The sequence below is a fragment of the Rana temporaria genome, chromosome 12 (genome assembly GCF_905171775.1).
Source record: "Rana temporaria chromosome 12, aRanTem1.1, whole genome shotgun sequence".
NCBI lineage: Eukaryota > Metazoa > Chordata > Amphibia > Anura > Ranidae > Rana > Rana temporaria.
Window position 1 is genome coordinate 22,057,016 of NC_053500.1, and position 17,666 is coordinate 22,074,681.

A 17,666-nucleotide genomic window follows, 5' to 3' on the forward strand; every position below is an offset into this window, starting at 1 on the left:
TAGAAACCAATCAGCTTCCAAGTTGTATTACCAGGCTTAATTGAACAATCTGTAATTAGAAGCTCATTAGTTTCTATGTAGAAGTGAGCCTGATTTTGCACTTTCCAGCTTTAGTAAATAAACCCCATTGTGTATTTAAAAGTGGGGTATGCCTGTATGCAGTAGGCAGCTGTGCAGAGTCCTTCATACATGCTGTTTAGTAATTGTAAATAGCTGACACTTTAAAAAACGATTGCAGCCAATTCAACATTAAAGTAAAAGGAGGGCTCTTACATTTTTTCTATTTTTTTAATGTTTTTTTATTCCTCTTCTCTATTTACGACTCAAATGAACCCAAAAACCTGTATATATTTATAGGCCCGGATTCACAGAGCGGGCGCACATTATGCCGCTGTAGCGCAAATAATATACGCTACGCCGACGCAGCGCAGAAAGGCAAGCATGGAATTCACAAAGCCAATGCTGCCAAAACTGCGCTGGGTTTCAAAGGCATAAGTCGGCGTAGGTGGAAGTGGGCGTGAGCCATGCAAATGAGGCGTGACCCCATGCAAATGATGGTCCGAGCGCCAGACAAGTACGTTTAACGAACTGCGCATGCATCGTGCCGTGGACGCATCCCCCTGTGCATGCTCACAACCACGTCGGAACAACTGCCTAAGATACGCCGGATCACTGCCTACGCCATGAACGTATCCTACGCACAGCCAGACTCATGTTCAGTGTAAACTACGTAAAATACGCCGGCTTGTATTCCTTGGTGCAGACCTTTGCATGTCTGCTGCTGGGTTACACATCCTTTATGGGGCTTAACTTTACGCCGGACGTACAACTTGCGCGCATCAGTCGTAGCCTGCGTCAGGCGCACTTACGTTCCTGAATCGCCGTATTTTCCTCATTTGCATATTTGAATGGCTGATCAATGGGAGCGCCACCATGCGTCCAGCCTAAATATGCGCCCACGCGACGCCGGCATATGCAAGTTACGTCGGCTGGATGAAGCCTATTTTTAGGCGTATCTTAGTTTGTGGGTCCGGCGCACAGATACGTCGGCGCATATTTGCACTTACGCAGCGTATCTTGAGATACGTCAGCGCAAGTGCTTTGTGAATCCGGGCCAATGTCTTTATATTTCCCATAGTTTCTGTCTTGGTGACAATGGTCACAGAACACATAGAGGATGATTCCCCTTATCCAGGACACAGACAGCAATAAAAAAGGTAAAAGGTGTTCTAATCGGGGCCCTACCATGGGTTCCGCTGGGTCCAATGGATGCAGGCGGAACTTTCAGAGGCATGGTAAATTGATCCCCAAGATTTTTTTTCCAGCAGTTTTGTGTGTCATTCAGGGGCAGACTGGGTTGAGGAGCAAGATGACAACTGTTTTTCCGATGGAAAAACTCAGATGGGGCATACACACGGTCGGAATACCCAATGAAAAAATTCTGTTGGACTTTTACCAACATGTACGCGGCATAACACCGGCTGTTAAACACCCAAGCACACATGACGTGCTCCAGACCAAGCTTAAGCTATACAGCTACACAGCCTAACATAGGAACTGGATCCGGCCCTAAAGAACTCCCCAGGGACTCCTAAACACAGATGAGCCTTTTACCTTCTTACCTCTTGTAAGTGTGATTGCATACCTTGCCATTAAAATTATTTTAATACTGCACTTAGGCGGTGCTTTCTTTTTCTCTATACAAGGAGAAAAATGTGCAAGATCCGAATACAACGATTCCTTAATATTATAAAAATATGCAACAGTGATAGTGGTTATAAATAAATAAATATATATGTAAAATATATATAAATAAATAAATAATGTGCATGAGATTTGCACAATACAGAAAGAGTCCAATGCTCCAGGCGGGGGGGTGGGGGGATGGGGGAGTCCAGGAATGGACGGATAAAAGTCTTTGCAGGGGTCACAACTATTACCTTAGGGCTGCCATCATTGAAGAACAGAAACCATGTTCCGAGACTGTAACAAAAAGCAAGGAAAGAGGCGCCTCTAAGTGTAGATGTTTAACATAATTTAATATATAAAACAGTACAGGCAACTCACATTTTAGAAGTTAAAAATAGGCATTGTACATATTTCTTTAGAGGTGGTCATCAGTTCTGTCACTTGTGGTCCTTCTTCTGCTGGGCACTGTGCTGAGCGAAGCTGTCCTTCACCGCTGTAGGGTGTTGAATCCGGCGGCGGTGGGGAAGAGAGCTTGTAAGCCAGGCAAACAGAGTGGAGATGTTGTAGCAGTAGGATGGCACCAGTGACGTCACCAGTGCCATCCTACTGCTACAACATCTCCACTCTGTTTGCCTGGCTTACAAGCTCTCTTCCCCACCGCCGCCGGATTCAACACCCTACAGCGGTGAAGGACAGCTTTGCTCAGCACAGTGCCCAGCAGAAGAAGGACCACAAGTGACAGAACTGATGACCACCTCTAAAGAAATATGTACAATGCCTATTTTTAACTTCTAAAATGTGAGTTGCCTGTACTCTTTTATATATTAAATTATGTTAAACATCTACACTTAGAGGCGCCTCTTTCCTTGCTTTTTGTTGCTTTCTTTTTCTCCCCTTTTTGCCATTATACAACCCTAGCCTGCCCCTATACTACTCTAGCCTGTCCCTATACCAGGGCTCAAAATTTAAAATCCTGAGCTACTAGCCATTAGGGATGAACTTTGTGTTCGAGTCGAACCCATGTTCGACTCGAACATCGTATGTTCGACCGTTCGTCGAAATACGAACGTTACGGGCCGTTCACGCCAAATTCGAGTGGCGCGTCACGGCCCATAAATCACTGCGGCATCGCAGTGCATTGCTGGCTGATGATTGGCCAAGCATGCACTATGACCCGCATGCTTGGCCAATCACAGCGTGCAAAAAACGGAGAGCCATAATTGGCCAAAGCCAGGGTGGCTTTGGCCAATTATGGCTCAGGGGGTTTAGTACACGCCCCACACTATAAAAGGCCACCTGCAGGTCGGCCGTGTGTAGTGTGTTGCGGCGGTGGTTAAAGACAGACAGAGAGAGAGAGTGTAATTTTTTCTAGGTAGATAGAGCAGGCAGGCTAGTTAGTTAAATTTACAGTGTGTAGAGGATATATATGCATCCCAGGTGTTGTACATATATGTATACACTGTATAGTTTAGCTAGATCAGCTATTCCTAATTTACTGGCAGGCAGTTGATTGTGCTAGCTGCAGTATTCTTACGTGGTGTATTGCCTGTGTCCTCTGTAGTTTGCACCTAAAGCTACTTGGTGTGTACTGCCCGTGTCCTCTGCAGTTTGCACCTAAAGCTACGAGGTGTGTGTACTGCCTTTTGTCATCTGCAGGCCATTAGTATGTCTGGAAGGACAACAAGGAGAGGCAGAGAGTCACAAGGGCAAGCAGGCTCTGCGTCTAGAGGCAACAGTGCTGGTCATGGACACGGTGCATCCTCATCAGCACGTGGCCGTTGGACATGCTCGTCCTTGTTTTCGGCAGCTGGCCGTGTTGAGCCGCAACATGCCGAAGACTTGGTAGAAAGGATGACCAAGCCGTCCTCATCCTCTCTCACCCAGGCTCAGGGTACTTTGTCTGGCAAATCTGAGGGCTGCCCTATACTACCCTAGCCTGCCCCTATACTGCCCTAGCCCGGCCCTTGGAATTTAACATAATGGTATGTTATATCATTTTGCCTATAGACGAGGTGCTTTTGCATGTAAATCTGACTTGCTGATAAATTTTTACTTTAGTTTAATAATTATCATGATATAAAATAATGCATGTGTGGGCCTTTTGGTGGGCGTATTTTTTAATTTGTTTTGCTTTTTTTGGGGGGGTGTCAGCATTTAATTCTTGGACCCAGGCAGCAAGTTTTTTTACACTTAGTACATTTCTGCCACACTCCTTTTTTTGAGGCTGGGTTCACACTGCTGCCGGATGCAGTGCATCCCTGTTCTCCATTTCAGGGACGAACGTCTGAATTCGGCCCTGAAAGGCCCCAGGACTCCTGTGCAAGCCGCTCTGCAGCCACCATGGAGATCACAAAGAGCCGGTCCCAATTAGGGATGAGCTCCGGGGTGTTCCCACACTACACATGCAGAGCCCGCCAGGTTGTCGGCACTGCGCTGCGTTAATCACAGGCAGTGAGACATTGTCCCCATCTCTGTAGCCACGCATCGGGAAATGTCTCACTGCTTGTGATTAGTGCAGCGCAGTGCCGACTTCTTGGCGGGCTCTGCACGTGGAGTGTGCGAACACGCCAGAGCTCATCCCTAGTCACAATCTCCTGTCATTGCGAATTTGATGCAGAGAAATTCACATCCAATTTGCTCCAGTGTGAACCCAGCCTACCTAAACCTTTTTGTAAATTTGTGACTTGCTCTGCCGAATATGAGCGAACTGTTTTATATATACAAGAAATGGTTACATAGTTAGTCTGGTTGAAAAAAGACACAAGTCCATCTAGTTCCACCAATAAAAGGGGAAAAAAAGAAGAAAAAACATATACGCAATCCTATACCCACAGTTGAGGAGGAAGGCAAACAAAATACAGCCAGGCATGAGCCAATTTACTCCAGCAAGGAAATTAATTCCTTCCTGATCCCCCAAGAGGCAATCGGATATTCCCTGAATCAACTTTATCTATAAATATTAGTATCCAGTTATATTATGTACATTTAAGAAGAAATAATCCAGGCCTTTTTTAAAGCAATCTAGAGAGCTGGACAGAACCACCTCTGGAGATAGTCTATTTCACATTTTCACAGTCCACACAGAATTTTCTAGTTTTAAAATTACCTTCACCACAGTAAGAATGCCTTCATTTGTTTGCGGGTCAGTTGTTATCTCATAGTTATCATCATTGTTTCCTTCAATAATGGAGTACACGGCTCTCCACCCCGAAGTAAATGGTGTATCACTGTCAGTTACTCCAAATCTCAAGATGGTCAAATTGGCTTCATGTTCCGGTATGGAGGTCTGTAGCTGTTGTGAGGAAAAACTCTTTACAAACTGGAAATTCTAAGTAGAGACATGTGTTAACTGGACTAAATGGAGGAACAGACATTTGGGTTGTTCAAACAAAATACAATAAATCACTCTGTGCAATAATACATTTATCTGGAAACTGGTGACATCTGTGGTAGCTCTACACAAAAAAGCAAAGAAACCCTATTTGCACGTGGTGAACATACCTTGCAGCCCTAAAACTGTGATATCTATCCTTAAATGAAGCATCTGAATTATGTACAAAACAAATGTGCTCAGCATAAGGGGATTAGAGAAATATGCAGAATATTTTTCTAATATTATGTGAAAGTGCCTCCTCTCTTTCATATTCTTCTTTTTCTTATTTCTCCAGTTCTAATGTCGCGTACACACGATCATTTTTCAGCATGAAAAAAAAGACGTTTTTCGGCATGTAGGAAAAACAAAGTTTTTCCAACTTCATCATTGCCCACACACCATCGTTTTTAAAAAAAAATGCTCTAGCAAAGTGTGGTGACGTACGACGGCACTATAAAGAGGAAGTTCCATGCGGATGACGCCACCCTTGGGGCTGCTTTAGCTGATTCCGTGTTAGTAAAAGACGATTCGCGCTTTTCTGTCTGTTACAGTGTGATGAATGTGCTTACTCCATTATGAACAGTAGTTTTACTAGAACGAGCACTCCCATCTCATAACTTGCTTCTGAGCATGCGCTGGTTTTTAACGTCGTTTTACCCACACACGATCATTTTTTACAACCCGAAAAACGACAAAGTTTAAAACGTCTTTAAAAAATGCAGCATGCTCGAAAAAAAATGTTGTCGTTTTTCGGAAGCCGAAAAATTATGTGAAGCCCACACGATAATTTTAAATAAAAAAAAAATTAAATTAAGTTTTTTTCATGCCGAAAATGATCGTGTGTACACAGCATAAGGCTAGCTAGCTAAGCGAGCACACGCATCTGACACAATATGAATGTGTTTCGCTAATAAGAAGTTCATAAACATTTGTAACCAAAAAAAAAACATTTCTTTTGTGGTGACTGTGAGGCTGATGCAATCAAATTGGAGAAAACAAAATTTACAGTAGCAAAAGAGAAAAACTTGTCATCCACAACTTATCAAGCTTTCATTTTATAATTACCTTTCATTTTATGGGAAAATGTATACAATGATTTTGATTGGTTGCTTTCTCAAATTTTAAGGTATTGGACCCAATATATATAAACATTATAGCTTTGATCAGAGTAAAAATAGATTGACTTTCAATCTCTACATATACTGTAGCATCCCAAATCTACAGGTATTTGTTTTTAGATCCTCATTTTTACACACCTTTTTTTTTTAATGCAGTCAGTTTGCACATAAAAACATAAAGTCTGGCTTACGCTAACCATTAAGAAGGGGGAAAAAACAGAACCAGGTTATAATGGCCTTTGTTTAACTGCTCACTGCCCAAAGCGGAAAGGAAATTAAAAATCAATGTAACGCTGGAGGAAGCAAAATGACTATTCTGTTGTTCATTAATAAAATTACTGTGTTAGTCTACAGTCATGCTGTGAAACATGTTGTAAATGCAATCAACATTGATTAATCAGACACACAGGTTGATTCTAGCACAGCGATCCACATCTTTGTTTTTTTAAGTACGTACAGATGGTGATGAAAATATTGGAGCGTTGGTGTTTCTATCTAACACAGTCACATGGACCTCGCAGGTGCTGCTCAGCTGTATCTGCACACCTTTGTCTTTTGCTTCAATCATCAGCCTGTACCTCCTATTAGTCTGAAAGAGATTTTATGGAAACAATCGATTACTGCATGATAACATTTATTTTAAGCCTTTTAGGCTTTTATGTGCTCTGCTGTGAAGCTAGTTTCACTTTGTTTTAAAAATTTGGACCTTCCCCTGCCGTGGGCTAAGCCACGCCCACCACCCCCTCAATGAGGGTACCGTTTTTGGTGGCTGAGACACTCTCGTGGCACAGGTTATCTCCTTGGTTATAAAATAAAAAGTATAGTTAAAAAGTCAAACCTGGATCAGAGGCATTTCTAGCTATCAAAGGTAACATAAGCTGACCTATGGTGCCTGCTCTTATTTCACCTTTTAGCGGTATACAGCCATCTGGAAAACTGATTGTCTAGACCAGTGGTCTCCAAACTGCAGCCCGTGGGCCAGATGTGGCCCTTTGCTTGCCTTTGTCCAGCTCTTGGGGCATATTCCTCCCATTGATATGAGACACTATTCTGCCAACTAACAACAATAGTTAACCATTTCTCCCACGGACACCAACGATGGGGCACCATTCCTCCCAATGATACCAACAATGGGGTACTATTCCTCCCACTAATACTAAAGGTAACAATGTTTACACCCATTGATGCCAGGAAAATTTCCACTTCTGCTGGCTACAGTCCGGCCCCCCAAAAGGACAAACTGGGAATCGGTTTAGAAATCTTGGAGACCCCTCGTCTAGGCTGCCAATACTTGGTCTTAAAAAGGCAAGTAATGCTGTTAAATTAAACTTTTGATTCAAAGGTCAGCCTGTGTGGAGGTGTTTGTGACTTTTTTTCACTATAAAGGCACAGAAAGGACCCTCCTCTCACAGAATGTATTCCAGAGTTTCTCTGCTGTGCCACTTGCCGGAGAAAACTGGTGCTGCAAACTCTAAAAAAGACTATATGGAAAACCATATATTTTTGCTGGATTTCAGATTTCCAAACTTTGCAAACAGGGGGCAGGGATCTAGCACCAATTGACTCTAAGCCCTGGTTCACACTGGGCTGCGGGAGTGAAGCCGTGCGAGTTCAGCTGAACTCGCACGATTTCACTCCCGCCGGCAGTCCCGATTTCGGCCGCGATTTAAGAGACATCTGTGCAGGTTTCTGCACAGATGTCTATGTAAATCGCGGCCCGAAATCGCAAAAAGTAGTACAAGAACTACTTTTTGAAATCGGTGCAGCGCCGCAGATGCGGCGTCGCACGGATTAGGACGGCGCCATTGCCGACAATTGGCGGCATTTGAGATGCGATTTCACTTTCGAAATCGCATCTCAAATCGAATGAAATCGCACCCAGTGTGAACCTGGGCTGAAAGATGAAGATCCTCCCATGTTACTAAATAGGAGACCCATGCACACTGTGGTTTTCCTAAAACCATTTCATTTTACAATGATTTAAAGATTATAGTTATTAAAGGTTTTATAATAAACAGTTCGGCAGTGCTGTGAAATGACAAGCTGCGTCTGTGGTGCCGTACCTCATAACTTAGACAACCCTTGAATGAGATGAACCCCTTGTCCTGGTCTACGGTGAACTCCACATTCGGGTCGGTGGGCGTCTGAGACAGGATAAAATAGCTAACCAGTGAGTTGGGACTGTTTTCGCTGTCCTTGTCGTAAGCCAGCAATGTGAAGACTGTATTACCTAAAACAGACATATCTCTTTGTTATGAAGGGAAACATACCAGTCCTCAGGCCCCAAAACCAGCAGACACACAAGGCCATCAGTGGCACTAATGACTATTCATTCTGCTGCTTTTTATGCCTAGCTGTGAAATTCCACAGCCATGCTTGGTATGAGAAAAAAGATTAATATTAAAATGGCCACTGGATATTTTCTGAACATAAATATATGCTATATGCAGATGAAAGAATGAATATTTAGCCCCCTAGTTGTACTTTTTAAACAACAGGTTTTTCCTCCAAGACTTGATGGATTTAAAAAGAATCTGAAAAAGATTTGTTTGGTAAATAGTTACTTTATACATGCTGTGTAAGTGGGTACAGCAATTCTGCTTTTACTTTTGGGTTCTTTATCTTGATATTGCAGTTAATACTGTCAGCTCGTAGTGGTTAATTATTTCTTCAGCCTACTATTATAACTAGCATTTTTGCTATGCAGATAACTAGACACAAATTGCCAAAGGAACTAAAAGTCAATGTTTGTGTTTTATTTCTCTTTGCTTTAATTGCTTGGTCATTGTATTGTAAAAAAGAGTGGCAACCTATTATTATTACGTTTATGTTTTTGATTGTATGAAAGCCTCTCAGTGTAAAGAATAAAATAAACAAAAAATTATAGTACCATCATCCTAAGCATAAGTTTGAATAGAAGTAGGGTTTATTGGGACCCCAGAGGCCCAAAAAAGCCAAGAGGGTAGGTAGGGGCCCCTACCTACCCTCTTGGATTTTTTGGGCCTCTGGGGTCCCAATAAACCCTACTTCTATTCAAACACGTTTATGTTTTTGTTGCTACTAACATTTCTTACAAGGTTATAGAAGCTTGTTCTAGAAGCAGAACCGTAACAATCCATACACTAGTTTAACTTGAATATTGCTCATTCTGTTATTGACAATACTTTTGCCTAAAATTGTCAATAATAAAATACATTTTACAGGTGCAGCTTTTGGAATTGGTTACTTGCTATCATGTTCTAAATCGTAATATCTCTCCGTTCTATTGCTTCTACCTAGTGGTGCGGCTGCAAACTTCAAGACAATCTCTGGATCTCGAGTCCTTTCTGTCTAACTTGCTAGATCCTCAGATTACATCCCACCAAAAGGATGCCAAGCTTTTCGGCACCCCTTTACCCAACTCTTCCCCCCTCCACTGCCCCCTCCCCCTTCTCAGGACAGTTATTGCACACATTAAAAATCTAGAGTGCCAGAGATGTGCAGGGAAGTTATTCAATTTATGGACAGGTGCTTCCCCGTGCACGCCCTTGTTTGGTCATGTATCATCAGAGATCATCAATTTTCATTATCAAACACATGAATAGTCGTTATACAGTGCATCTGGAAAGTATTCACAGTATGTCCTGGATTTTTTGGTAAAATGGTGATAGATTACAATACCTATTAGGTTTTTATTGCTGTCTGTGTTGCGGTTAGGGAGATTCATCCTCTCTATTTGTCCTGTTTACCATCATCATTGAAAGCAAAGTAAAAAAAATCCCAAATTTTGGGTTGTCTCCAAAAAAATAATTGAGGGGAAACCTTCCAATGGGGACACTAGTTCTGGTGACCTGGGGGTAAGGGATTCCTTCAGCAGGGATCTCTTCTCACTTCCTGTTTTGGCTATGGGACAAGGCAAATCTCCCCAATGGAACACAGATGGGCAAAACAAAATTTGACAGGGGATATAATCCTCCATTACTCTGTCCAAAATGGGGGGAAAAATACCTATAGTTCTACTTTAAGATATGTATTTAACATTCCTTTCACTGGAGCTATACCACTGCCTAGGCTGCATTTTGAATTGTGAAATGGAAAGTAAAGCAGGTACATCAGCTGACCTGGTTTTAGAAGATGCGATTTGTGTTATCATGTTATCCTATTTATTTTCTTTCATGTTATCCTATTTATTTTCTACTGTACTCCATTTTGTCTACTAGAAACGTCTAGTAGGAAAATATAAACCGATTGATATTTAACCACTTGCCAACCAGCCACCATCATTATACTGCGACAGGTCGGCTCGTTTCCGCAAATCGCTGTATCTGTACGTTGGCCCTTTAAACAGTTATAGCAGGCATGCATGCGCTGCACGGCTGGGAAATGTATGCGCTTGGCCGGTGACCGAGATGTCCGCTGGCCACCCACGATCAAGGGAAAGAGAGCCAGAGCGGGGATATGTCAATGTAAACCGATAGATCACCGTTTTGTCAGGGAAGTAGAGAGAGATATGCTGTTCCTAGTGATCAGTCCCCTCCCCCCACAGTTAGAAACACCTCCTAGGGAACACTTAAAGTGGAGTTCCACCCAAAAGTGGAACTTCCACTCATCGGATTCCTCCCCCCCTTCGGTGCCACAATTGTCACCTTTCGGGGGGAAGGGGGACAGGATATCTGTCTTTGACAGGTATCCTTTTCCACTTCTGGGGATCCGTGCCGCGGACTGTGACGTCAGCGCGGGGGCTCCATCCTCCATCTCCCGGCCATCGGGCCAGTAGGAGAGAGGAGCGGGCCTTGTGCATGCACATTAGGGTTCCCGGCGTGAAGCCGAAAGGCTACACTACTGGGTACTTTTATCCGCAATGGCGGCGGCAGCACCCGACAGCAGATGGAAACATCAGCTGCTGGTGCCGACATCGCTGGACTCCAGGACAGGTGAGCGTCCATTTATTAAAAGCCAGCAGCTGCAGTATGTGTAGCTGCTGTTTTTTATTACATTTTTTGGGGGGCAGAACACCACTTTAACCCTGTGATCGCCCCCGTATTAACCCCTTCCCTATCAGTGTAATTTATACAGTAATTCGTGCATTTTATAGCACTGATCGCTGTATAAATGTCACTGGTCCCAAAAAAGTGTCAAAGGTGTCCGATGTGTCCGTCGCAGTCCCGCTAAAAATCGTTGATCATCACCATGCTATAACTTTTGCGCAAACCAATCGTTATACGCTTATTTTTTTTTACCACAATTCTGTAGAAGTATACATATTGGCTTTTTTTGGGATATTTATTAAAGCAAAAAGTGTAAAATATTGTTTTGTATTTTTCTGCTAATAGCCCAAAAAATAGAAACTGCAGAGGTGACCACCAAAAAAAGGTCATTTTTTCCCCACAAATAGAACATTATTTCTGTTTGGGTACAGCGTCACATGACCACGCAATTATCAGTTAAAGCGACGCAGTGATGTTTTGCAAAAAATGGCCTGGTCATTAAGGGGGGGAAATCTTCCAGTCTTTAAGTGGTTAATAAATATGCCTCATACAGTTGAAGAAAAATTGTGTTTTCCTTTAATATGTAGACTAGGTGTTTATTTACTCACTGCTATTAGGAAAATATAAAGACATTTTTTTTCTTCCAAGAGCAAATAAGCTGATGTATAGTCCTGACAGGCACAGTTTATTACCATTACATCAGATAGCAATTTGTGCCTAGCTGTGCAATTAGCAGCAAGCCGAGGAGAGCAAATGAGCTGACCTGACAGCAGCGAGCAGATGGTACATCGAGTCTTCTATCCATACTGTACCTTGCACAGCGCTTTCATTAACAGAGGCGTGAAAAGTCTTGTTTTTGAACTCTGGGGCATTATCATTGATGTCCAGGATCTTCAGATGAATGCCGAGTCTTGTACCCACTTTCCTGGTAGTTTTGTTGATGGCGTTGAACTTCCACTGCATGTAAACAAAAAAAGAAAAAGTTGCTGAGAACTTTGGCAGGCAGCACAGTTTAAGCAAGCTTGTCAAAGGCAGTAGCAGTGGTGAGGTATAACGTGGCAGCTGTCGAGAACAGAGACTACACCAGATGGAAAGTTGCAAGCAATTATCTGTTAGAAAGATGATCGCTTTTAATTGGGGCGCTAAAACTTAAATCCGCGCGATATTTTCTTCATACGAAGCAAAAAAGTACAGTCGGTGCTTAGCGTGGCAGAAAACAAACGCTGGTACTAGCTCCTGTGCACAGGTTTATGAAAACTATTCTTCACCTGTGGTTTTATCCAACCTCTTCCTGAATCTTTTGATAACAAGATAAAGGTTCCACGTTGTTTTTAAGATTCATATTCTCATGCTGTCACTCTCCATAGCATAAACAAGCATGCTCTGCCAATTGGAGCGTGTGTATTTATAGACCCATCAGTTGAGAGATTATTCCAGGTGGATGTTGGATCAGTTGTGTCTGCCGGTACATCTGCCTGACTTTCTGCACTGTGCCACAGCATTCAAAGTGATTCTTTCTTTTGTAGCAATGGCAGAAAGGATCTAGTTAAATCAATCTTTTTAAAGTGGAATTCATTCTTCCCCTGCCTACCTTGGGTTAAGTTCTATATTATTAATTTTTTTTTTGTGGCTGATCTGGTCACAAGATCCGTCAGCTCAGCTCTTCTATGTCATTAAGCATTGGATGCAGGGAATAGGCGGGAGCACCAACAATGGCTGTGCCATGGGAGTCTATCGATGATGGCACAACTCCTGGAATTCCTAGCCATTGTTGAGCGCTCCATGACATGGACCAGTTTATAAATATCCCCTAATGGCCAGGTTCATACTGCTCCGACACAAAAGTCATACAACTTCCGACTTTGCCCTGCGACTTTTTGGTCCAACATCGATCCAACTTTCATGAACAGGATCCAACTTGAGATGACTGCGACTTGGGTCTGGTATGGATTTCCACACCAAATTTACAAAAAAACACGCCCCCCCCCCCATCAATACTAGACCCTTATCCGAGCATGCAGCCTGGCAGGCCAAGTGAGGGGGTTGCTTTGGGGCCCCCCACCCCAAAGCACCTTGTCCCCATGTTGACAGGGACAAGGGTCTCTTTTCCAAAACCCTGGGCTGTGGTTGTTGGGGCCTGCGGGCAGGAGGCTTATTGGAATCCTTTTTTTTTTTTTTTATTGTGGCAGAGGAAGACCCCGTGATTGATGTTGGATCTACATCAAGGGACACTAATAATTTTTAATAAAGGACTTTTTAAAAACTGCCTCCTGTTTTTTGTTACAGTACACAATTTTTTTTGGGGTGAATGGGTAAGTGTGGGGAAGAGACCCTTGTCCCCATCAGCAAGGTGCTTTTGGGGTGGGGGCTCTGCCCCAAAGCACCTTACCCAGCCATGTTGGGGGCATGTGGCCTAGTATGGTTCGGGGGGGGGCTCAGGCTGCATGCTCAGATAAGGGTTTGGTATAGATTTGGAGGGGGGGCTATGTTGTTTTTTTTCCAATACATTTTGCATTGCTAACTTTACCTCTGAGCACAATTCGCATGTCACAAGTCGGATCAGGTAAGATGCTAATCTGACTTGGATGCTACTTGCATTCAATTCTATGGGCTGTTTGAGACCGAAGTCCGACCAAAGTAGTGCAGGAACCTTTTCCAAAGTCGGCTGACACAAGTCGGACCAGTTAAGACGGCTCTCAATGGGAATCATTGATGTTTACATGCCATGTGACTTATGCTCTCAGTCGGAGCACATGTCACACCAGTGTGAACCGGCCCTATGTGTTCATGCACATAAGCACTTAAGAGGCAGAAATAAACACTACCAGCATGTCTAGGGGTGGTAGCATTTTGGCAGGAAAAAACACTTGATACTTGTACATGCATCTGAATGTGAGCTAATGCTAGGTGTCTCAAGCACTTGAGCATTAATTTATTTCAGTAGCCAGAATAAATTTAATTGGGCAGAATCATTTATTCTGGCCACTGAAATGACACGTTTATAAGCGTCAAGCTTTTTTTTTTTTATTTCTGACAAAACGCTGCTTACCAGAGAAAAGGCGTCTAGGAGAGATGGACAAATGCCCCGTGTGCATGAGGTCTTAAAGTGAAACCCTCCACTACGAAATCCAAATTTAAAAACAAAAAAACTATTATGATGTTCTTTTCGTCGCCTAATAAAAGCAAATGACTTACCTGAAACAGAGAGGTTTGTTCATAGTCAATTTTCTGATGAACGTAAATTGATCCAGTGTCTTCGTTGATATGGAAAAGTCCTTTGGGATCCTCGTCTACTCCTTTCCCTTGCAGCTTGTACTGCAGCTGAAATTCTTCCTCCAACTGCACCTGTCAGATAACAGTCACAAGATTTAAGCAAAAGCAGAAGTAAAATACCTTAATTATTCTGCACTTGCCAAGCTTGCCCACAAGGCATATGCAACTCTCCAGTACGGCCTGGGGGCAGCAGGGCCCATTAACCGAAATCCACGTCAAGCATGATTATATTCATAAAGTCATTACTTGGTGTACTTCTATATTTTCTATATTTATAAGTTCGATTAACCTTTTTTCAATAATTTTTTCTGCTTTTTTTAGAGGCCATTCACCCTTGTGCATAGTGGCAATGCATTCATTAAAGTTCATTAATACAGCACGTGACACACTCACCCTTGTGTGATGTCATTCATTGTGAGTGGCACCGAATGCACCTGTCACAGAGCATGTATGGTTTAAAAAAACCTGCATTGTGGTACATTAGTAGTCCATTGATAATTAATGAGCTGTCTTAAGGCAATTCACGTAATGCGTACCAAAACTCCTGTTAACGCATGTGCATTGACATACTGCAAAAAAACACCCAAGTCTGAATCTGCCCTTAGAATTTATTCCCGCAGTTCATTTTAACTATGAATTCAAATCGCCCAGAATTTTTGGGGGATTTTTAGGTGTTCAACGTACCTGAGTATGAGCAACATACTGTAAATCGTGTTCTTTATTGCTCTACAAGCAACGTCCACTTATTTACTTTGACCCAGTGCTTTAATGTCAAAATGCTAAAATATATTGGTTTTGCACAGAGCAGCCCAGATCTTCCTCTTCTCGGGTCCCTCTTAGGTGCTCCTGGCCCCTTCCTCCTGTCGAATGACCCCACAGCAAGCAGCTTGCTATGGGGGCACCCGAGCCGAGTCGCAGCTCCATATGTTTATTTAGTCACGGAGCCTTGACCCGCCCCCTTTCTCTCCTCATTGCTTTACTGAATTTGACAGCATTGAGAGCCAATGGCGCCAAGCTGCCATCTCAGCCAATGAGGAGGGAGAGTCTCTGGCAGCCGACATAACCCCTGCAACATCGCTTGATAGAGATGGGCTCAGGTAAGTATGAGGGGGGCTGCTGCACACAGAAGGCTTTTTATCTGAATGCATAGAATGTATTCAGATAAAAACCCTTTTGACTTTACAACCCCTTTAAACACTTCAGCCCTGGAAGGATTTGCCCCCTTCCTGACCAGGCCATCTTTTGTGCTATGGCACTGCTTTAACTGACAATTGCGCATCATTGTACCCAAACAAAATGTATGTCCTTTTTTCCCCACAAAAAAAGCTTTCTTTTGGTGGTATTTGATCACCTCTGCGTTTTTTATTTTTGGCGCTAAAAATAAAAAAAGAGCGACAATTTAGAAAAAAAATCTATTTTTTATTTTCTACTATAAAACACACCCAATAAAAAAAAAATCTAAATTGAATTTCTTTCTCAGTTTAGGCCAATTTGTATTCTGCTGCAAAAAAAAAAAAACAATAAGCGTATATTGATTGGTTTGCGCAAAAGTTATAGCGTCTACAAAATAGGAGATAGATTTATGGTATTGTTTTTTTTTATACTAAAAATGGCGGTGATCTGCGACATTGCGATGAAATGATCGGACACCCAACTGACATTTTTGTAATTTTTTTGGGAACCAGTGGCATTATTACAGTGATCAGCGCTAAAAATATGCACTGACTTTTTACTAATGGCACTGGCAGGGAAGGGGTTAACATCAGAGACAATGAAGGGGTTAAGCGTGTTTACTAACTGTATAGGGAATGGGCTGCCTGAAACACACAGATCTGTCTTCCTGCATAGCAGAAAGACAGGATCTGTGTGTCATCCTCCGACAGAAATAAGATCTACCTTGTTTACTATGGCAGATCCCCGTTCTGTCTCTGCGGGGAACGATCGTGGGTGATTGGCTTCCCCGCTGGCCAATTGGTACGCGCGCACATCCACAGATTGCTGTGTACGAGTCCGACGTATACCTACGGCGATTTGCGCAGCCAAGCCATCCTGCCGCAGTATACTGCAGCGGCTGGTTGCCAAGTGGCTTGTACTGATGGTCTCACCGGTAGTGTATAACAAGTATAAGCCCAAACCGCATGCCATATTTGCTTTACACCAGCTCGCAATTACAGAATTGCTTATTACTAACTAACTAGCCAATGAGCTTTCAGTGGCATGCCTTTAAACCGGTCATCCAGCAAAGGTCTGCAGTTTTGTTTCATCTGTAAAAACATTCTTTCTTTTTGTACATATTTTTATATTGCAGAACAGTATGTATGTACTCCTTTATTGTTTTTTTTTGTTTTTTTTACGGTCCTGCCCAAGTATCGTACATTGTTAGCATAACTGGAATATATCCACTGTAAAAATAATTAGTGATGTTTGCACAAACACAAAGGCAGCAATCAACATTTTAACAGCATAAAGATGAGGGCATTGAAAGTGGAATTAGCTTCAAACTTAAGATATGTGTAACAAGGTAGTAATTTAGCATGCTTAGTTCTTTTTTCTTTCTTTTACATTTAGGATCAAGTGAAACCGCATGAAAGGTGATTTACAACAAGCAGCAGGTGTTCTGTACAAAGCTGTAGGCTGTTTTGAGGTGTGTCAGCACAGAATATGAATATCCATCATAGATACCATCTGTTAATTGTAAGTATAGGTTTGTTCAGTACCAGTAATCTGTACTCAAGGATCATGGCACATGGCTGTAATCGGGTGTTAGTGTGCACATACTGTAACACTTTTTTTGTCTAATGCCGCGTACACACAACCGTTTTTCGGTTTTTTTTTATGTCATTAAAAACGATCGTGTGTGGGCTCCAGAGCATTTTTCACGATGTAAAAAATGTCCATTAAAAATTTCGAACACGCTCCTAATTTTTCACGCTGTTTTTAACGTCGTAAAAGATGGTCGTGTGTGGGCTTTAACGACGTGAAAAAAACGCCCATGCTCAGAAGCAAGTTATGAGATGGGAGCGCTTGTTCTAGTAAAAACTAGCGTTCGTAATGGAATAACGCTGTAACAGACTAAAAATCGCGAATCGTCTTTTACTAACACAAAAGCAGCCCAAAGGGTGGCGCCATCTGAATGGAACTTCCCCTTTATAGTGCCGTTGTACGTGTTGTACGTCACCGCGCTTTGCTAGAGCATTTTTTTTTTACGATTGTGTGTAATCAAGGCCGTTTTAATGATCGGGTTGA

General features: G+C 42.6%; 1 protein-coding gene and 1 long non-coding RNA gene across 4 annotated transcripts in view; one reads left to right on the forward strand and one right to left on the reverse strand.

Annotated features, from left to right (window-relative positions):
- The window catches only part of LOC120919217, a 200,794-nt gene that overhangs the window by 165,175 nt on the left and 17,953 nt on the right, over positions 1 to 17,666 (forward strand). For all 3 annotated transcript variants that reach the window (XR_005744536.1, XR_005744534.1, XR_005744535.1), the window contains one exon: positions 16,989 to 17,114. This is a non-coding gene — a long non-coding RNA (uncharacterized LOC120919217). The remainder of the gene's footprint in view (positions 1 to 16,988; positions 17,115 to 17,666) is intronic.
- Positions 1 to 17,666, reverse strand: part of LOC120919216 (cadherin-like protein 26) — a 106,461-nt gene that overhangs the window by 40,095 nt on the left and 48,700 nt on the right. The window contains exons 4-8 of the mRNA XM_040331270.1: positions 14,343 to 14,492; positions 11,960 to 12,104; positions 8,244 to 8,410; positions 6,638 to 6,769; positions 4,796 to 4,981 (exon numbers count right to left, since the gene is read on the reverse strand). Coding sequence (XP_040187204.1) covers positions 4,796 to 4,981; positions 6,638 to 6,769; positions 8,244 to 8,410; positions 11,960 to 12,104; positions 14,343 to 14,492 — 780 coding nt within the window. The remainder of the gene's footprint in view (positions 1 to 4,795; positions 4,982 to 6,637; positions 6,770 to 8,243; positions 8,411 to 11,959; positions 12,105 to 14,342; positions 14,493 to 17,666) is intronic.